At 43.2% G+C, this 22,578-nt stretch overlaps 1 protein-coding gene across 2 annotated transcripts in view; it reads left to right on the forward strand.

Annotated features, from left to right (window-relative positions):
* Positions 1 to 22,578, forward strand: part of LOC105907038 (bone morphogenetic protein 1-like) — a 38,204-nt gene that overhangs the window by 797 nt on the left and 14,829 nt on the right. The window contains exons 1-7 of one of the 2 annotated variants that reach the window (XM_031578089.2): positions 816 to 966; positions 8,718 to 8,807; positions 10,553 to 10,690; positions 11,673 to 11,790; positions 15,470 to 15,648; positions 16,650 to 16,755; positions 21,761 to 21,885. In XM_031578089.2, coding sequence (XP_031433949.1) covers positions 8,762 to 8,807; positions 10,553 to 10,690; positions 11,673 to 11,790; positions 15,470 to 15,648; positions 16,650 to 16,755; positions 21,761 to 21,885 — 712 coding nt within the window. In that variant the 5' untranslated portion in view covers positions 816 to 966; positions 8,718 to 8,761. Of the gene's footprint in view, positions 1 to 815; positions 967 to 8,717; positions 8,808 to 10,552; positions 10,691 to 11,672; positions 11,791 to 15,469; positions 15,649 to 16,649; positions 16,756 to 21,760; positions 21,886 to 22,578 lie in introns of those variants that run through there. The other variant, XM_031578088.2, reaches the window with a different exon arrangement.

Genomic DNA, 22,578 nt, shown 5'->3' on the forward strand with positions numbered 1-22,578 from the left:
CAAACACCTCAACAGTTGAAAACTCTCGACCACACAGACAATGTGATGTTAACTACAGAGAGGCATTTCTATTGTATTGGAAAGATAGCTGGCAAATGTATAGACACTGGAAATAAAAGAGGGCTTTATCCAACTTAAACGACATGATTCATACATTTGTTTTGACGCGTATTGTAATTTTGGTAATAGGCTGGTGAAATAACTATTTTTGGATTTCCGCAACTCGCTGGCTTTCTCGGCTATTTACAACGGTCACATAAACCTTGGTTCAATGAACAATTTCAGCCACACAACATCAAACAGACTATATGTTCTATTTCGTTTGGTGTTGTTAGTAACAGATTCTAGTCATTGTCAAACTTCCAAATATGGTTAAATGTTCACAGTGTGTAGGGGGCTTATTCTCAGTTATTAAATGCCAGTGTATGACTTTAGTGAAGTATCAGTTGTTGAGCATGATGTGTATGGTCCGTCTTTTGAATGTTTGCTTAACAATTAAAACACTGTTTATTGTGCGAATTTCTGTAGTGTGTGTGTCTATTAGACGTATTTTAGATATGGGAACCGGGGCTGGGCTTTCTCAGGTCCCCATGGGAAAGATTTTTCTTAATCTTCGCCTCCCTCTGCGGGTATGTAGTACAGTAGTCAGCGCCCTCATTCCTCTGGCTCACTCTGCGAGGCTTGGGGCAAATAAAAAAAACAGCTGGAAGCCTCTGATGTGACGCTGGCCATGATGTGCGTGCAGGTGGGGAAGAGATTTACAGCGTCCCGGTGGCGCGCAATCAAAGACCGTCGGCTGCTGTGCGTGACCGCTTTGGTTCTATGTGATGAATAGCAACGCAGCGTTCTCCCTCGGTAGCCCTCTTTTATCCATCGCAGAGTAATTATTACCACCAGCTGAGAGCCGCGCGGCCCGGTGTTTGTGTTTGAATCGGCCTGCTTCGGGAACCCTCATCTGAAACTTCAGTGAGTCTGCAGGCATTTGCTTTCACTGTCAGTCCAGGTAAACCTGAACCGAGCTTCAAATGTAACAGGTAGAAGAGGACTCTTTGCAGCTGCTGACATTAGCAGTACCCAGATCACTTAGCTGACAGGTGACCAGTACAAGACAAGTGTCAGATGTGATCCAGGGTCATTAGTGCCCTAGGTACTGCAGATTTTACTTCAATGTTTAATTGATTAAACTAAAAAGTAATAAAATAATAAGTAGGCCTATGTTATATTTGAGTGATGTATATTCTAGAACTTCTGGAAGATGCATGCTCTTGAAAGGAAGACAAATGTTTACCTGTGAGAAGGTTTAATCGCTTTATCCTCATTTGTAACCCTCTGTGAAGAAAGTGAAAAAATCGGTTCTTTAGAAATCCACAGTGGGGTTAAAAGTAGTTTCTGCATCCTTTCCTGCTTGAGATTACCTCAAGATTTGACTTCTCTGGGCCTTAGTCTTGTCTTTCTTCACTGATTGCTGGGAGTCAGTGCCATGCATCTCAAGCAAGCTTCTGCACGCAGACTGATGCCAAAGCCAAACTGAGAAGTGGATATGAATAATTACTAGACATCTGTTCTGTTGGATTTGCAAGACAAGGACATGCAAGTTTATTCATGTAGCCTAATTCATACACATTGATAATGGAAGTGTTTTAGAGATGAGCAGATAAAAGAATATTTAAGAATATTAGATAACTGATCATATCTACTTAACTAGTTTGGAGAAAGCGGTTTGAGAAGTGTGTATTGTGTATGACGGAGAACAAGTGTAGTTGACTTGCAGTGTCTTGCTGTGTCTTTGTTTTGTGTAGCCTATCACAGCGTTCACGTGCTGCACCATTTCATTGATTGTTATAATTAATTTACAATCCCATATGGAAAAGGTCGGTAAAAAACATATAGAAATCACACTTGTCGTGTACAATACTTGCATGATAAATCTGTGCTAAAGAGTTTGCATACTAAATAGCATTTTGCCATTCGAAATGCAGAGTAGATCATTTAAAACATACATTTTTATATTTTAACCTATAAATAAATAAACATATACGTACATGAAAGAGGCGATAATTATGTGTGTTAACACACTATATCATAAATAAATATATATATAAAAAACAGTATGATTACAGAACAAGACTTGTGAAATATCCCAATACAGAATTTCCACCTAAGGAGTGAGAAGTCTAGCAAGTCTGTGCAAACATGTCTTATCGATCTTGGCTGCTGTGTCTGGACTCTTCATCTGGGCTGAACACATCAGGTAGAAACAGGAGTGTGGTTTAAATAGAAGCGCATGTTAAGCGTCTGCCTGCTGGCTCCTGTACAGATCCTAGCCACCACATAAGGCCTGCTTCCTTTTCAGAGACCTGTCTTCTATCTGTGCCATAATGTATGCTTGAGACACACTGGAGAATCAGGCCATCTAAATGTACCAATTTGCAACCATAATGAAATATCTACATCATGACTATACCACCCTTAACACAACTTAACTTAACTGGCTCCATTGTTAATCCAGCCATGTGGAGAATGTTTCCTCTGGTAGCCTCCATCACAGAGTTGCACCTGTAATAAGATTTATTGGTGAAAAATCAGAGCAGAGTTGCACTGATCAAAATCCAAGGGGACAGAGAGTCAGATTCAGCCCCACCACCACTCCTCCCCTGCTTTCCTCCTCTCCTCTCCCTAATGACAGAGACGGATGGAAGGAGCAGGATCCTCTGGCGATAAGCGTCTGTGGCTCGGGAGGCTCCAGCCAAGTGCCTCGTTGGTGATATAATTATGGATTTTCTTCTTTGCTCTCGTCAGCTGGCTGCCTGTGTGTGTGTGTGTGTGTGTGCGGAGCAGACCTCTTAGGGCCTCATTCTATGGACAGCAATCAAGCTGATTGCATTCGTTGTGGAATTATACCCTCCAGTGAGCCTAACAAAGCCTGTTTTTGGTGGCAGCAGCTTTGGAGAGGGAAGCGTGATGCTGTCCGAGGAGTGTTGCCTGAGCTAAACCTTTTGGCAATGCTTTACAACACGGAATGTGCAGGAAAACAGCATATGTGCGTGTTGCAACCCTTTACTCCTAAGCTGGTGTGAAACCGACCACCAAAATGAGAGTATCCTTTGCTGTATATCCACACCGATGCTTCGTGGAGGGCTGCTGTTTGTTCTTCAGTGCTCTGTGATCATTCACAGCTGTGCCCATTTCGTGATGTCTCATACTTCTCCTCTTCACTTTTCATTGAGTGAGTGCTAGAGGGATACTCCCACAAAACAAATGTTCTTCAAATTATAGAACATTATGACATACCCAAAACACACCCCCTAGAAAACTATCATATAAAAAAACTGTATGCAATAATCATAAAGATCTAAGAGCTCCTATTTGAAAGTAAGGGTCACCCCTTGTGGCAAGTAAAGATCTGAAAGATTTTCCACTTTGGTATTTGCCGAGATCCTTGGTGTGTGTGCGTGCGTGTGTGTCTATGACAAGTTTTCAAAGGTTCTTCCGTCGCTGCCAGAATCAAGATGCACAGTTTGAAGATGCACCATACTGAGACCTAAGGCTGAGAGCATGTGTGAGTGTGTGTGTGTGTGTGTGTGTGTGTGTGTTCACACTGGTGTGTCTTTGTGAGCAGGGTTGGGAAGTAATTAGTCACAGTTAATAACCAAAATGTTGGTGAATACAAATGATTTACGTCTGAATATATTCTTTTTAGAGCTGTGAAAAATAACGCGCTAACCCGTTATGATTAAATTACAGGATTAATGCGTTATTTTTTTTAACGCATTTAACTCATGCGCAGAATGAGCCAATATACCCACAATTCCACTCAATCTGCACTAGTCGCCGTTTCTAATGCAGTCAGACGGCAGCTGCTATCCAAACAAACAAACAACATGGATAATTCTGATGAACCCGAGGACTTTCTGGATGGGAAGTTCGTGTTCCAAAAAAACAAAGATGGAACATTCAATAAAACCGAAGTGATATACACTCTGCGGGAAGACGTTATTGTTTCACCGTAGCAAATGCGAGGGGAGTTCAAGTGGAATGCGCCAAACCACCCTCACTTAAAAACGTAGGCCCCTGAGTAAATCTGCCTGTGACAAGTTGACTAGCACTGTTGTCGAATGGATTGCAAAAAGCTGTAGGCTGATTCATATTGTTGAGGACGAGGGGTGAACCGAAGTTTTGAGAGCATCAAAGCACCGCAATGACGCACAATAATGACAAAAATCCACGAGCTGTCTGAAGCTGAAAAGAAAATGACTTGGCTGCTACGAAACATGTGGCGCTGACAGGGGATCACTGGACCTCTGTGAGTAACGATAACTACCTTGGTGTAACTGCACATCTAATCACCAACGAATGGAAGTTAAAGTCGTTTACACTAACGTGCATGAAAACAGAAGAGCGCCACTTTGCAGAGGCATGTGCATAATAGTTCAAAGCTGTTGCAAGCAATTGGGCAATTGCAGACAAAACGACCACTAGGGCCTTTAGAGGCATTAGATTGTGTCATGGTGTGGTTAATGGTTGTTTTACAAAAAATAGAAACATTTTCAACCATCCTATAAAAACAATGGCTAAGAAGCCCAAATCATTTCTGTTTGATTTAAAAAGAAATAAAAAATAATTTATTCAACCATACAATGGCTAAGAAGCCTGAATTCTGTTTAGGATGAAGATTATATTAATGGTCCATATGGAATAGCAAAGACGACTGCTAAAGAACTGCTGAGATGCAGCACCATTTTTTTTTTTTTTATGAATAAAAAAAGAAAACATGTTAAATGTATATATCCGTCTTGTCATAAATCTTTTTGTTCTCACAAAAATATACAGAGAAAATTGGTAATATGTGATTAATCATGATTAATCCACAGAAACCTGTGATTAATTTGATAAAATTTTGTAATCATTTTACAGCCCTAATTCTTTTCAATAAAAAAGCTTTGAAGCCTACATGTAGAATAGGACTTATATTCTGTCGCTTTGCATCTTTTCAACGTCTAGGTTACATTTATTTGGCAGTGTGTGCTGAAATTTGTGAGCATTGTTTTTAATTGGTTCTCTTGTTGGAATTTGCACCACCTCTCATCTGCCAATCAAAAAGTAATCAAATGTAATAAGTTACATTACATTGATGAAGTAATTAAAATAGTTACATTACTTATTGAACTTTTAACAGTGGAACAAATAATCTCAAACCGATTCGATTTCAAAAGTATCCTTCCCAACCCTTATTGCGAACATGTGTTTGTGTGTTTGAGCATCCATCCTTGTGTGTGTGTGCGCATTCATCTTTGTGTGTATGTGTGTATCCACCCTTGTGCGTGTGCGTGTGCGTGTGTGTTGGCTCAGTCATAGCTTTGAGATAGGGTAGGTCATACCAAAGTCATTATAGGCAAGTCTTGCCACTCTAGTCATTTTGGCAACACAGGCAGCTATTTCAGGCAAACAAGATCAAGATCTAAATGAATGGAGAGAGACTCTTAATTCCACATACAATGGTCAAACAGTCCTTAAAAGTACATGGCTGGAATTATCAATTATCATTGTCAACAAAAGAAGTCTAAAAAAGACTCTAATTTTCATTCTGATTTGCTTACTGCACATACGCACGGCGATTGCTATAGCAACGGTGAAAATGAACAGACCGTTAAGGTGAGGCAAAACATCAGTTATGCCTTTTCCGACAATCTGATCAGCTCTTCTTGATACAGGGCAAGACTTCCAGTTACAGATCCGCCATCTTTCACATTACATACTCCCCCTCAGTGATTTGTCTCCTACCTTATAATGTCTCTGGTCATACTTGATCGGGACAGGGCTATGTCCTGGAGAGCACAGCGCCTCCTGGTGGCATTGTGAAATTGGCTCTTCTGAAAGCCACACCAGAATCAGAATCAGAATCAGAATAGTATTTATTGCCAAGTAGGTTTACACCTACCTGGAATTTGTTCTGGTGTATAGGTGCATACAGTGAACATAAAACATACAAACACAATAAGTACTACAATACAAAAAGCAGGGCAGGAGTGCAAAAGTGGATGTGCAATGTGCAGTGTGCAATGTAGTGTGTGTTAACATAACACAGGCTTGAGGTGTGGGGGCGGGATAAGTGTCCACGTCAGGTGGGGGTCCCGGGCCTTGTTAATAAGGCCAACGGCAGCCGGGAAGAAGCTGGTTTTGTGGCGTGAGGTTTTGGTCCTGATGGACCGCAGCCTCCTGCCGGAGGGAAGGACCTCGAAGAGTTTGTGACCCGGGTGGGAGGGATCGGCCACAATCTTACCTGCCCGCCTCAGGGTCCTAGAGGCGAACAGCTCCTGTAGAGATGGCAGATTGCAGCCAATCACCTTCTCGGCAGTATGGATGATACGCTGCAGTCTGCCTTTGTCATTGGCAGTGGCAGCAGCGTACCAGATGGTGATGCAGGAGGTGAGGATGGACTCAATGATGCAGGTGTAGAAGTGCACCATCATTGCCTTTGGCAGGTTGAACTTCTTCAGCTGCCGCAGGAAGTACATTCTCTGTTGAGCTCTTTTGGTGAGGAAGCTGATGTTCAGCTCCCACTTGAGGTCCTGGGAGATGATGGTGCCCAGGAAGCGGAAGGACTCCGCAGTGTCGACTGGGGAGTCACTCAGGGTGAAGGGGGTGGGTGGGGTTGGGTTCCTTCTGAAGTCTACGACCATCTCCACTGTCTTCAGAGCATTTAGCTCCAGGTTGTTCTGCCCACACCAGTTCACCAGATGATCAATCTCCCACCTGTAAGCGGACTCATCCCCCCCAGAGATGAGCCCAATGAGGGTGGTGTCGTCTGCAAACTTAAGGAGTTTGATGGACTGGTGAATGAAGGTGCAGCTGTTGGTATACAGGGAGAAGAGTAGAGGGGAAAGAACACAGCCCTGGGAACCAGTGCTTATAGTCCTGGAGTCAGAGACATGCTTCACAAGACTGGGACAAGACTGGGAGACAGGCTTCACAACTCTCCCTGCACTATAGCACACATTGTGTGTGTGTGTGTGTGTGTGTGTGTGTGTGTGTGTGTGTGTGTGTGTGTGTGTGTGTGTGTGTGTGTGTGTGTGTGTGTGTGTCACATATCGTATGCTCCAGTGAGACATGGCGGACATTTTGCCGGAGTTGGCCTAATGCAGTGTGGCATCTGTGTGTGTGTGTGTCTGTATTTGTGTGTGTGTGTGTACACTCTCGTGAGTCCAGTCTGTCCATGAGGCCCTTCATGTCCAGTGCTCATTACTGCTCTGGAGGGCAGGGCGTCACCCAGCAGGGAGTCTCCCAAAGGAGACATGTGAAAGACCCACACACTGTGACACGTCAACAGTCCTCTGACACACTCTCTCAGGGGGATGAATAGCACTGGCAGGTGTGTGTGTGTGTGTGTGTGTGTGTGTGTGTGTGTGTGTGTGTGTGTGTGTGTGTGTGTGTGTGTGTGTATGTTATAAAGGCAATTGGATTGTGTGTGGTGTATGTTTGTGTGCATGTATGTAAGTGGAATTGCAACGCAATGTGTTCACGTGTGTGTGTGTGTGTACTGCAGATGTACCTGATGTACCCAAGTGCTATGTTGGTATGATGTTTGTGCGAAAGAGAGAGAAAGTATGTGTGTGTGTGTGTGTGTGTGTGTGTGTTTGTGTGTGATAACTGATGCTAAAAGACTCTGTGGTCTAGCCTACCTCAGAGACTTCCTCCATGGCAGCTTGTTAGACAGACCTGGTCATCCAGGTTTAAAGCCATGCACTGCTTCTAGGCCTCTATTACTGCCCACAGAGCTGCCTGTGGGAAAGGCAGGTTTATTTATACAGCACAATTCATACCAATTGGTAATTCAAAGTTTATTTACGTACATAGCACAATTCATACCCATTGGTAATTCAAAGTTTTATATATAGCACAATTCATACACATTAGTAATTAAAAGTATGTACGAAATGAGCAACAAAAACGTAAAAAAATATATTTTAAAAGGTGAAGCACATGGAAATCTCTTGGATTATAGACTGCCTGTAGGCTGGGATCGAGTTGATGAGAATGCAGGGGGATGCAATCGCGACGTGATGCGACGAGGCGACGCAAGCCGTACGGGGACCGCTGGGCTGTGATTGGTCCAACCCATCGCTGCTAACCTTGTGGGTAGTAGCGTACATTAGATAGCTGGCTCAGACATCTCACAAATCCCCTCAGATGTATTTTTCAGTTACAATAACGGGTTTTTTACATTGCACAGTTAAAAAAATCGAAGCAAAAAAAAAAGTCATACAAACAACTTTTATGTACAAATCTACGAGTTTGGTCCGCCATCTTTTTTTTTTTTATTGCTTTGCGACAGCCAACAACCGACGGAGAACTATAAAGGTTAACGAGTCCGTTGAAGAAACTGCATGGCCACTCAGTAACGCAGTCCTAGAAGCATACCTCAACCTTAAGACGTAGCCTTTAAATGGTTTTCACTCGCACCTCACTTCACTTATGTAATCATTGGGGTCTTGTTGCTGTAACAAAAAAAGAGACCTCTTGTAGTCAACATGACATTTTTTTCCCTATTGAAAAGACAAACCTGTCTGATTGCCATTTACCCTTTAGTGGGATGATGCTGTTTTTCCCATTCATTGATTTGACAGTGATCCAGGAAAAAAAGTTGAATTGCATGTTGATGCTAACATGACGTGTGTGTGTGTGTGTGTGTGTGTGTGTGTGTGTGTGTCCTCTCTTAGCTGCCTTTCTGGGTGACATTGCACTTGATGAGGAGGACCTGCGTATGTTTAGAGTGGAAGGTGTCCTGACAGTAAACAACACTCAATCAGGTAACACATACACACACACACACACACACACACACACGCGCGCCCACCACTGATGGTAAACCACTCACACCCAGGTAAGGAGCATCCAGCAATAAAAGGCGTACACACACATACACACACACACACAAACACACTGTGAACCACACACACCCACAGGTACGAGGTTAGACACAAGATGCCAGCGCTCCTGTTTAGGCTTGCGATCAAAGTTGCATCATAGTATCATAACAAGAACCACTGTGCTAGCAGTGTCATTTAGGCTGTTGTGGTGTGAGTTTTCCTCAGCTACAAGTGTAAAATAAGAATGAGGGATCTCTGCTTCCAGTATAGATCATCAGGAATATGGTCAATCAGTCTAGCCACTACATCCAACACCCAGCATTTAGACGTAGCCTTTAAATGCTTTTCACTCGCACCTCACTTCACTTCACTTCATTAGTGTCTTGTTGCTGTAACAAAAAAAGAGACCTCTTGTAGTCAACGTGACATTTTTACCCTATTGAAAAGACAAACCTGTCTGATTGCCATTTACCCTTTAGTGGGATGATGCGGTTTTTTCCCATTCATTGATTTCTGCCAGGGAGGGGTCAGGATTAGGAGGGGTAGCTTCCAAATGCATTTAAATGAACTGACCGTTTTCAAGCATAGACGCCCTCCGTCATGTGGCACCTAATTGGCTTTTCGTAGAAATGGTGCCCGGAAGTGAGCACCCATGGGATGAAAACTTTAAGGATAGAAAAGGTCAATTTGGTACTTCCTGGGCTGAATGTAGCTAGCCTAGCATTGGCAATTGAAATGAATGGGGGTGGTGCTTCCTCACTCTCTGCAGGGGGGTATTCATCGTAGTTCGCTAAGCGGTTTAGCGAGCTAATTTTCAGGCTAAGATAAAAAACGCCCCTCTTTTTGGTTCGTGGAAGCAACTTTTGATAAATCACCATAGTTACATATCGATTAGCACTAACCTGCTCCAGGGCAGGTTAACTTAAGTGTATTTGGATAAGCTTGCCACACCCCCGGAAAAAGGAGGGATCCCATTGACCAAGGACTGATATTAGAGTTAGATTAGCGGAGGGAGAGAGTTCTTTGCGATCGCCAAGATCCATTATTCTTGTATGAGCGCTACCGATTCAGCCGACAAGGAATCATTCATTTACAAGACCTTCTCGAGTCATTTATTGCAAACACCACAGTCGAACATCGACTGTCTTGCGCTTTTTTGCGAGTGGTACATTTTTGTAGTGTCGGTGATGCGGAGAACAAAGGTATTCATACATAGATATCACCCTATAAACATCCTAACACACCTTGCTCTCACAGCGGTGGTGGTGTTGAATTTTGACATGATTATGGTCTTGTATTCTTCATAAGCGTTCATGTTCATCTCCTACTCGCCAGCGTAGAAAAAAAGAGCCCTTTTCTTTGAGTTTAGAACCATTATACCGTTAGAAAATCATGGTTTTGGTGATCGACCTTTCCTGCCTTTTGAAGTAGGACGTGCACGCGCAAATGCCATGATAGCCTGGGTGAAATTAACCACATGATTTGGATGCGGATCAGCCGTTAACAAACCGATATTTGCTGTTCTCAATCAGCTCGCTAATCTTAACGGGCTAAAAGGCCAATTGATTAACTTAGCTTCAACCCTACGACGAACGGGCCCCAGGTCTATACAATACCTCCATGCGCTGGTTTTGTTTTGTGGCTCTCTCTTTGGACATGCAATGTGATGGTGCTGTCTGTTTCAGGGAATGGGTCAACCAGCGCTGACCAGAGCCGGAATGTTGCTGGTCGCCTGTCCCGAAGACGAAGGGCAGCGACGTCCAGGCCCGAGAGGGTGTGGCCAGATGCTGTCATTCCATACGTCATCAGTGGAAACTTCAGCGGTACAGTCTTACACACACACACAATCACCCCTCACACACACACACACACATATTTACCCCTCATAAACACACACTCATTCCACACACACACACACCAGGCCTAAGAGGGTGTAGCCGGATGCTGTCATTCCTTACGTCATTTCACTCTTTTCACTCTTTTCACACACACACACACACACACACACACACACACACACACAGGCACACAGGCACACACACATTCACCCCTTACACACACATACATACACACACACACACACACACACACACACACACAGACAGGCACACAAGCACACACACATTCACCCCTTACACACACATACATACACACACACTTTTCACACACACACACACACACACACACACACACACACACACACACACACACACACAGACAGGCACACAAGCACACACACATTCACCCCTTACACACACATACATACACACACACAGGCACACAGGCACACACACACACATTCACCCCTTACACACACATACATACACACACACACACACACACACTCCCTTCTCACACACACACACACACACTCTCACTCACTTAACCACAGTGCTAAGTGAATCCAACTGCACTGCTAGAATTCTGGGACAGCATGATCTTCTTTCCTTTCGTAAAGGATGGTTGGGTGTATCTTGTTTTACAGGAGATATGAAAGGAAGCACCTTCCCTTATCATTTAGAGAATTTGACCAGCTCTTATCATGGCTGCCACTTAGATACTTCCAGGTCATTTAGTTCAGTTAGGAACCTTCCCTTAGCAAAAAAAGACTACATGACTGCAGCCTGTCTTTCTCTCCTTGGTGCAGGTAGCCAGCTGGCCATATTCAAGTAGGCTATGGGGATCATGGGAAACGTAGTCTGATTGTTTGTCTCTCTGTGCTGAAGGCAGCCAGCAGGCCATCTTCAAGAAAACCATGGGAATCATGGGAAATGTAGTCTGATTGTTTGTCTCTCTGTGCTGCAGGCAGCCAACGGGCCATCTTCAAGCAGGCCATGCGTCACTGGGAGAGGCACACGTGTGTCACCTTCATCGAGAGGAGCACAGAGGAGAGCTACATTGTCTTCACATACCTGCCCTGCGGGTAAGCGCACATGGGCAGCACAGAGGTGTACATCTCCAGCACTCACCCTCTCTGCCTCGCTCTATCACTTTCTCGCTCTGTCGCTCCCTCCCTCTCTCTTTGTCTCAAGGCTCATTCTCTTTCTCGCTCTTTCTCTATGTCTGACACCTTACCTTACTCCCTTCCTCACTGTCACTTTCTTTCTCAATCTCTGCCTCTCTTTCTCCCTCACTTTCTCCCTCACTTTCTCCCTCTCTTTCTCCCTCTCTTTCTCACTCTCTTTTTCCCTCTCTTTCTGCCTCTCTTTTTGCCTCCACAGCTGTTGTTCCCACAGTATTTTCAACTCAAATGTATTTTTGCCGTGGATATCATTATTTAGTTTTCTTTTTTGATTCTTTTATGTAATAAATATAGCCAGCTGTGACCTAATTTTGTAGCCTTGGTACACAATTAAATTGTGTGAGACTTGATTTAATTAGGCTTTTTCAGGGTTTCACCTTGTTTTATTTCACTTAGCAATTTAATTGTCCTTTATTTGGTGTGCCGTGCTGACTGTTAGTAAGTCAGTGCTGGTGGATGGAGAGGGACTGTCATGGGTTAGATGCTCAGGGGTAACAGGTGTAACGTAAGCTTTGGTGTTCAGTTGCTCCTCAGCTTGGCCAGAGTTCAGTAGTTTGATCTGATACACCAGAAATGTCAAGGTTGTTTAGGTGACAATGCTCGATGATTCCAGAACCTCAGTGTCTTTCTGCCAGTACTTATCATCAGTAGCTGTTTAGTTAATATATCTCATGTTCAGGCATACCTTTCTCCTTTTTTCACTTCTTTTTAGCCCTGTTTCCTTTGAGTATATTCCATTTTGTATTTCCCTTGTAGGGCAGAAAGCACTCTAAAAATGGTAAAATCTACATAATGGACGCTCAGACTACTAATCAGAGGACCTCTCTCTAATTTTCTCACACCAGAAGACTTGCACTTTTTTATTGTTAACAACCTCCATTGATTGAGTGCTATCAGACATAGCGTCATGGCCTGGCTACAGATAATACCCTAACCTGCATTCCTTTAACACATGACTGCTTGCTGAACCTAAGGATGTTTGTTATTTCGAATGTATATGAATTTAATATATCCATGTATGGCTTTTAATCGATTTATGTGGGCAGCAGTCTGATCATGAATTCATTGCAGTCTGAAGTACCTGGTAAAGTTGTATTATTTAAATAGAGTTTTCACTTTAATTGTGCATATTGATCAGCCTCTAGGACACCTCTGCACTATTCAGCTGCAAACAGCCAACCAAAGGGTTACTTGAGCCAAAGGACATGGCTTTAAAACACAGGACAATGCCACGTGATTGGTTTGTTGAAATAGAGATTATGGTATTTAACCAGCCATCTTAAGACATTTGGTATCTTACTCTTTCTCTCTCTCTCTCTCTCTCTCTCTCTCTCTCTCTCTCTCTCTCTTTCTTTCTTTCTTTTTCTCTCTCTCTCTTTCTTCATTTCTCCTTAATCTCTCTCCATCTCAACTCTTTTTCTTATTCATTCAGGTTGAGTTTAATTTCTTTATTTGGTTATTCAAGTATATATTTGGTTTAATTGACATCCAACCTGTTTATTCAACTGTAATTATTTACAGTTTCAACCATACTTTCAGTTTGACTGATACGTGGAACGTTTAAGCTTACCATTTGTTGTAGCAATAAACTGTTTATTCATTAACCATTCACTTAACTCCTCGCATGCCATGCCATAACTGTGAGACTTTCTTCTATACTTCTTGGTAATATTGGAGGTAATTTAATAATATCAAAGAGTCAGATTAATCATATTTTATCCGCAATATTTACCACTCTAATGCATTATTCTGTCCCATAAAATTCTGTCAAGCTTAAGCCTTTGGGCCTGGTATGTTTTCTGTCAATTTGGTACCACTTCTGGCTGTCTTGCACACCGTAGAGCAGTAAGGAACATTGCCCTCTTTCTCAGCCTTTTTATATTCTCCTCCCTGGCTCTTTCCCATTCTCTCTATCTCTCTCTTGCTTTCTCTCTCTCTCTCTATCGCACATGCTTTCTGTTCCCTACTCTTCTTTATCCCTTTGTCCATTATCACTCCATTTCTCCGTTCTCTCCTAGCTCTCAATAATTGCAAAAGCCCCTATATGTACTCCTTTAACACAACTGGCTGGTTCCACAACTTTCCGAGATTCCGAGAAAGACAAGGTGGCTGCTAGCCGAAATGAGGTGATACACACTGTATATTGAATATTGAAACCACCTGTGAAAAATATCAGATTTGTTCTACATGTAGGCTACCTGCCCGGTTCCCATATTCTCTCTCTCTCTCTCTCTCTCTCTCTCTCTCTCTCTCTATCTCTCTGTCCAAGACTATTTTACAAAGCTTATCTTTCTATACATCTTTGTGTGCACAATTTTGTTCCTAAATGGATATGGATGGTTGGATGGTTCCAAGGATATTAAAGCTTGCATAATGGTCCATTCTGTTGTACGTAGTGCATCCATAGGAGTGTAAAGTCCGTGGGAAAGGTGTGTGATAATGAGAGCAGTAAGAAACTCATCACACATTAGCAGAGATGATCTCTGTTGTGGAAAGAACGTGACTGTCACCTGATTAAACCAGTGTCCTCATCCTAGACAACAGCCAGACTGTGTTCTGTGAACAGGTGGGATTGGATCTCCTAGGTCACACGCACACAACAGGAGAGAATCCTGAGGGTGACTATGGAAGAGAATCAGAGGAGAGTTTAGATATCAGTATATTCCATTTGGATATTAGTATAGCCTAGTGGTATTCAGAAAGAACCGGAGAAGGTGATTGCTCTGTTCCACTTGCCCATTTGCACCCCATAGTCACAGTCCAGGGACATAAAAGAATGGCTGAATGGCTCCGTGTGAGTGTGTGTGTGTGTGTGTGTGTGTGTGTGTGTGTGTGTGTGGGGGGGGGGGGGGGGGGGTGATGTGTGTGTGTGAGAGAGAGAAAGACAGATAGAAGTGAGAGAGACAATGAAAGAATAAGGCAAGTTTATTCATGTAGCACAACTAATACACACTGGCAATTCAAAGTGAAATAACAGAGAAATGAACAGTGAATAATGATGAGAGAGGGTGAGAGAGTGGCTCTTGGGGGGTCACTACAGTTGAGAGAGAAGTTATCTCCATCAAACAGATGTGAACACTGAAAGCATCAGGTCCTTTTTCATTTAAACCAGAAGAAAAGCATAGACTTCCCTTCACTCGCCTGAATGGGCCAGCCTCCACAGGCTTTGATACAGTCAAGGGGCTCTGTTATGGTGCTGTCTGTTTGCTTTAGATGTCCCTTGTGGATATGAACACCACCTGTGTCCTTTAAAGAGGTTTGCTCAGCTTCCTCCTTATCTTCTATTGAAGAAGTGGCCACAGTGCAGGTTGGCAGCTCACAGTATTGTCTATTGAGGAGGTTGAAAAAGCAGAAACAGGGTGGAGAAAGGGTTGAGCGAAGGAAGACTATTTCATGGGGTCAAATTGCGTAAGAACAGCAAATTCCCATTGCAAAGAGTATAGTGATGCTCCATTTTTGTGCAGAGGGAAGTATTAGCACACGCATCAAGCTTTCTATGTGACATATTAGGTAATCAGTCCTTTCGCAAGTCGTAAGTGTTGCATTGATATGAGATGCATGTTTGTGTGCTTCCTGCCAGGTGCTGTTCCTACGTGGGGAAGCGGGGTGGAGGCCCTCAGGCCATTTCCATTGGAAAGAACTGTGACAAATTCGGTATTGTGGTGCACGAGCTGGGCCATGTTATTGGCTTCTGGCATGAACACACACGCCCGGACCGAGACGACCACGTAGCGATCTTCAGAGACAACATCCAGCAAGGTACCGCAGTGCTCCATCCACAGGATGAGAGTCTTGATCATTAATGTAAGCAGGCCCTGACTCAACTCATTTGAACAAGTCTAAAAAATTTAAAAAAATGCCATCAACATGCAAGGTAGGTCTTCTTGTGTTACTGTATATGAAAGGGTCCATAATTATTTAACCTTTCAGGATCAGACTGCACTCCTGGGAATGTGGGGTAACAACATAATCATTAAAAGGGTATTCCATAATTCTGGCGAAAGATCATTTGAGATCAACAGCCAAACAAATGACACCCCTCCCCTCTGTGCTCCTGATGCTATGCGTTGATTGGCTGAGATAGTGTATGGTTTGGTCTGAGTCACTTTGGTGGTTTCCCATTTACAGAGCCAGGAATGTGTGGAACAATTTGCTGAATTCTACAAAAAAGTAAAAGAATAGGGGTGTGTCAAATAACTTGTGGATTGATCAGACAGTCACATTAAGGCTCATACCTTGTTAGATGATGGAAGGTGAGTTTGAGTGGCAGGTGGCTTTTCCCTAGAGGCTGAGCACGTGGCTTTGCTGAATAGGCCTCTGGGACCTGTTTCACTGGCTTCTGGCTCTCACCCAGCCTCTTATCTTGCTTCGTCTCAGAGAGTGTGTGACAGATGCTGGGATCATCTTCTCATCAGTTTCATCTACATACATCAAAAAATGTTTTGCTGTTGGCTTTGCCTCAGTATCTGTTATGAGGGTAAATAAAAAATCAGGATGCATGGAAGATGTCAGTTATTTCTAGTTATATCAATTTATAGTTATTCAGTTATTTATTTTGTGTCATGTGCTTTGTGGTTGGTTCTGTTACATATATCAAGGTGCATAGAAAGTATTCATTAATGGCCATGTTTGACTCTGTGTTTTTAGTAATGTGTAATCTTCAGTTTGTGTGTTAGTAGCTGTTATGTGGTGCGGGGGAAAAGATACTGACAGTGTGACCTCCTCATGATGTGTGTGTTTTGGTCTTCTGTGTAATTCAGGTCAGGAGTACAACTTCCTGAAGATGGAGCAAGGTGAAGTGGACTCGCTTGGAGAGAACTACGACTTTGACAGCATCATGCACTATGCTAGGAACACCTTCTCCAGGTTTGTGTGTAGGAGGAGGATGGGGCAAAATCTTGAGACGTTGATATATACATTGCGATATTTCTGCTCTCTAATATGCTGTCGATACACGGACACCAATGTATTCAGGACAGTTGAAAACTAATGTATTCACATGACCATTCTGGTTCATCAGAGAATCAATACCTTCAAGGTTCTTGATAGAGTGGTAACAGTCACGAAACAGAATTATAACTGGCAGCAATGAACACATTCCATCAAAATAGGCCTTTTACAGTTACTGGCTGGAATTAGAGTGCACTTTACATTGTTTCTATGATTGTAAAATGGCGTCCATTGTCTTCTTCGCCTGTGCTGTGATATATCGATATTGTGGGGAAAATATTGAATATTGATCGGATTGTGAGTTATCCTGTGATTCCCACCTCTAGTGTAGGAGATAAGTGACCTTTGAACCACTGGTAGCTTTCTCTCTAGGTTGCATTTAGCCTGTGTGCGTCTGTGTGCGTGTGTGTGTGCGTGGCTATTTCTGCTCAGCACATGACTGAGTGTAATTGGCACTTTGCTGTTTGGACCAGCATGCTGCCTTTGTGGTGTGCTCCCCATTCGCCTGCTGTGGTTACAGCCAAGCTGCCCTGCCAGAGAAGAGAAGAAGAGAAGTTTCTCTCCCATACCTGAGTAGGAAAAGCACACTACCGTACTTTCTGGAGTAAAAGTAGTGCTTTTTTAAGTTGTGTGGCTGGTCCTGTGACTTATATGCCAAAGCGACTTCTCTGTATTTTTCCTCTTAACGACACATCCAGTTGGCGGAATTGTTTAAAAGCAAGAGGTTGAAGAAGTCAATGCATTCAGTGATACAGAATGAGTCTGGAACTTTTATCTTAACGCTGATTGTTACGCCTAGAAAAAATACCTAGCCTACGTTCTTTGGGCTAATTAAATCTGTAACCAAATAGTGTTTCAAGCTTTCATGGTCTGTAACATTATATCCAGTAAATCATACATAGGGAGCTGATGTGCTATCATTATTAGCTGAGAATAGTATACTACAATGGTATATCTTTGATTTTTCAAGACAATAGAATTTCCAAGGGCTAACATCAAAGCCACGGTGTTAAATACCTGCCATAATACCCAGATAGTCAAAGTGTTTTGGAAACAGGGTGAACAGCATTCAAATTGAAATGAATGAAAAGTCTGATTGAGTGTTTTCCAAAAAATACTTTGTGAGCGCTTATGAGACAATGGTGGACAATGGAGAAGCAGAGAGAGAATTTGGTTGCCGGGAGCAACCCTGCTGCCCACCCGGTCTTTAGTGGTGTCAGACAGGAAAGGCAGAGGGAAGGGCGTCTGCGTCTGCGTCTGCGTCTGCGTCTGCGTCTGCGTCTGCGTCTGCGTTTGCGTCTGCGTCCATGGCAAAGGGGGGAGGAGAGAAGGGAACTGACTCGCAGCTTTCCACCCTCTGTATGCTGCCTATCTGCTTCCCTTCCTCTCTGCTACTGGGCTTTTGTTGTCTTGTTTTTTCTCTCTCTCTCTCTCTCTCTCTCTGTTGTTGTACACGTGTCACTTCACAAAGAGCTTTTGTTCTGTCAGGTGTTTTTTTTTCTGTTCGGCATTTTCTTTGTTGTAAGCCTGGACTCACGTGAGGGAGTGCCTAATCAACACATCAACCAAGCCGCCTGTGCCGAAAACGTGCTCCCTGGACTGATTTCCCCTCTGCCCCGGCCGGCCGCCCTTTAAGGACAAAATGAAGAAAGAGAGTCAGCCAAACAAATGTGTTGTTTTAAGTCAACACTCGCAAGATATGCAACATAGGCAGGATGTCTGTAAGTGACTTCGGGTAAAAGCCTCTGGTAAATACCTTTACCTTTAAGATTGTTGAGTTGGACTCATAGAGCAAATGCAAAAAAGAAAATAACGTATAACCTAATAGGTGTACAGGTATGCACACAAAGAATGACTCGGTGTGTGTTTTCGTGTGTGTGTCTGTCTGTCTGTCTGTCACTTCTCCTACCACTCCTCCTGCAGCTAGCACACAATGGCTGATGGAGTGTTTCCTAGGTTTCAAAGCTCCTGCAGTTGTTTGTGGAGTGAGGGTGGTGAGATGGTAGAGCATGTTCACAGCGCACAGTGCAGTGCAAAAAAGTGTTTAAAGAAAATAACGTATAACCTAATAGGTGTACAGGTATGCACACAAAGAATGACTCGGTGTGTGTTTTCGTGTGTGTCTGTCTGTCTGTCTGTCTGTCTGTCTGTGTGTATGTGTCTGTCTGTCTGTATGTGTGTGTGAGAGAGGCTGATTCCATCAATATGAATTTTTCTGTCCGAGCCCGACCCGCGTCCGACAGAGTAGTAACCGAGCCTGGCCCGAGTCCGACAGCCATTCAAATATTTTTTTCCAAACCCGAACCGAGCCCGACGGAATCAATTTCTCAACTGTTCATACTAATGCCACATTTACGTACATTTTTTATGAATAGCCTGGCTTTATTAAACTCGGGCATCAACAGATAAATGCTCGCTCAAACAAACACGCGCTGTTAAACGCACAAGCGTGCACAAGAAGGCCAATAAGCATATTTTAAATTAAATTATTCACATTGCAAGAACGTGTTGTAAAATGGTGCGGCTCCTTTAAGAGCAGCACGTACAGGGTGGGTGTGCTAGAGAGAGAAAACGGTGATGCTTATGAATAGTTTGGATTTAGCGACAGGAGCTAAAAACGTATGTGCTGTAACAGTGTTAACCAGTGTGTGAAGAATAAATCCTCAGAAAGAATACAGTGGGCATTTATTTACTAACCAGCAGCAGATGGAAAGGAAAGGGAAATAACCGCGAAATTAAAAACATGTAATACTAGTCTCCCCTGCAATCTCCAACTACGGTCAGAGACAGGCAGCAGGAAAGGTTAACAAATGGAATGAAATAGCCCACACATTACACATGCTATGCCTTAATAAAACTCACGTTATATGCTAAACCAAAGGCACAACAGACAAGTCTTACCATTGAAGATCTTTTTTTTTCTTGAAAAACTATCTATAGTCCAACCACCGAGGTTTAATCCATGTTGTTGTGGAGACAGAGAATTGCATCAATCATATTTCATTAAAACTTCACACTTCTTACATTGGACATATCCAACAGCCTAATTAAAATCTGCATCGACTACTAAGCAGAAATCTCCATACAGTAGATTTCCCTTCGTTTAGTATCGTTTTAAACTCTCCAGATGACAGTTTCTCTTTAACTTCCTCCGTGATGCCATTCTGCCACCTGTAAATGCGTTGTCACAGGTAGGACCTAAGCAAATTCCCGGCACGGGAAGAAGGCTGTTATCCTAAATGTGATTTATTTTATTCCCAAAAACGAACTTCTGCATAATGTGAAGCAGACACGTTGACTTTACTATTTATTAAGATATTTTAAATATGGAATGTTCAATGCATTATCGCGCTAATGTGTCCGAGCCCGATTATAATTTCTAAATATTTGTCCAAACCCGGCCCGACCCGTCGGGTCCCGACGGGTTCCGACGGGCTCGGGTCGGGTATCTATCCTCTATTTCCCACACATAATCCATTGCCACAGGGGGTGCAGGCTGTTGTGACTGACATTCTCTCTTAGGATGCTTCAGCAAAGCTTTGCATAGCACTGCTTCAATAGCTAGAAATCAAATATCCTCTGTCAAAGAGGATCTACTCTAGTGAAGCTGCGTGCACCCTTCTGCTTGCCTTTCTCTCTTTAACACTGGGTCTTTCCTTTCAAGAACAGCAGAACCTAAACTCAGCAAGTCATGTTTTTGGCAGCGAGTGCTTTGTGAGTGGCACTCCTGGTGAGGTGGCGTCGCTCTCTGGCTTTCACCGACGGCTTTGTCACACTGACGGCCACCGCTGCCCCCCTCTCTCTGTTTGCATGCCGCTGCCATTCATTGACCGTCGCCACGGGAACGGAGTCACAGCCAGCTCTGAACGGTCGCCCGCTGAGCGAGAGAAAAGCGGGTGATGAAGTAGCGAAGTGTCAGAGACAGAGAGTTTTTAAAAAAAAAAATGTATCTCTTCTTATTGATTGCTCTGAGGATATTACCTTGTCATGCGAAATTGATGGGTTATGTGTCTTTAGAATGAAACTGTGACCGTCTGCAAAATGAGTAAGCAAAATGCACCTGTGTGAGCGACAGCCAAACCCAAGAAACAAGAGACACCCACACCGACCGGCAAGCACCCGGATCACTGCTCTATAATTGGACACCATATTACTAGGAGTTCTGTACATTTTGTTAAACACTAATGGCTTGAACAGAGAAGCATGGCCATTATCTTTCATGCACCCTTTGGGAAAGCACATGAAAGTCGGTCATGGATGAAGATGCATTGCATTTTGCTTTTCCAAATGGCTCACTTTTCCACTGCAATTGACTAAGTGTGTGTGTGTGTGGGGGGGGGGGGGATACGTTGATGTTATTATGTGTCATCAAAGGCCTCAGGGATGGAAGTCAGTCGAAAGAAATACGAAAAAGCCCCCTTTTTGTTATCATTGTTATCAGACAATGTTCAACTTTCTAAAGATAAATTATATGCAGAATGCCTATATACCTATACACTGGACTGAATGTTTAATATACCCAGATAGCAGGGCCAGATCTGCTTCTGAGTCCTCTATGTATTGGAATCCTATATTCTATTAAAATCCCCTAGCGTATTGGTGTTCATTCGTTTCCTGTGACTGACCAGGCAAAGTAGCGTGTGCTTCTATCAAGCCTAATGAATGCAAGCCTAATGGATGAGGAAATGACAGAAAAATATCTGCAAATGACTAATGGCAAATGCATGTGTAGGACCAGGCTGAGATAAGTGCTCCTGGCTCTCGATTCGATAAGTAAAACGAGATCTTATGGCAGCAATCCATTACTGATCCATGATCTGTAGAGATGTCTGTGAACGGTCTTTGTGTGATACTGAATAGGGATCCATATCATCCCCAGCCATGTCACTACAGTAAAATTACCCCTGTGTTGTTACCCCAGGGGTATATTCCTGGATACCCTCCTACCTCGTTACGACTTCAATGGCGTGAGACCCCCCATCGGCCAGAGGACCAGACTGAGTGCAGGGGATGTAGCACAAGCACGTAAACTCTACAGATGCCCCAGTAAGACACACACACACACACACACACACACACACACACACACACACACACACACAGACACACACAGACACACACAGACACACTTCTCCTACCACTCCTCCTCCTGCAGCTAGCACACAAGGGCTGATGGAGTGTTTCCTAGGTTTCAAAGCTCCTGCAGTTGTTTGTGGAGTGAGGGTGGTGAGATGGTAGCGCCTGTTTACAGCGCACAGTGAGGTACAGGGGTTATTAAAGCACAGCTTGGCTCTTCTCAGTCATGATCTTCTTCTTCTATCTCTCTCTCTCTCTCTCTCTCTTCTTTGGGCTTATGGTCAGGGTTCATGCATTTATCAGGGTTGGATATACAGGTAAGTGAGTAATCTAGTAAGTAGTTTTAGTATTAGTGTATAATGCACATTTAATCACATTTTACACAGAAGTTGTTCCAAAGTGCTCTACAAATCTAAGAGCATTGAAAATAAATAAAAGAATATAAATAAAAGACAGTAATCATGAATAGCATTGAAATTACTTATAACAAGTTGGAGAAATTAAAACATATACATGTATGTAAACATACAGGAGGTGATTGAAAAGCTAAAAAGTAAAAGTTTTTAACAGACATTTAAAAGTGGAAATGGTGGAGGACCATTACCTGATATAGAGGGGTGAGACTTCCCCCATGAAATGCAAGTAGACAGTGGAGTGAGGCCA

This window comes from Clupea harengus, chromosome 12, assembly GCF_900700415.2.
Source record: "Clupea harengus chromosome 12, Ch_v2.0.2, whole genome shotgun sequence".
Classification (NCBI taxonomy): Eukaryota; Metazoa; Chordata; class Actinopteri; order Clupeiformes; family Clupeidae; genus Clupea; species Clupea harengus.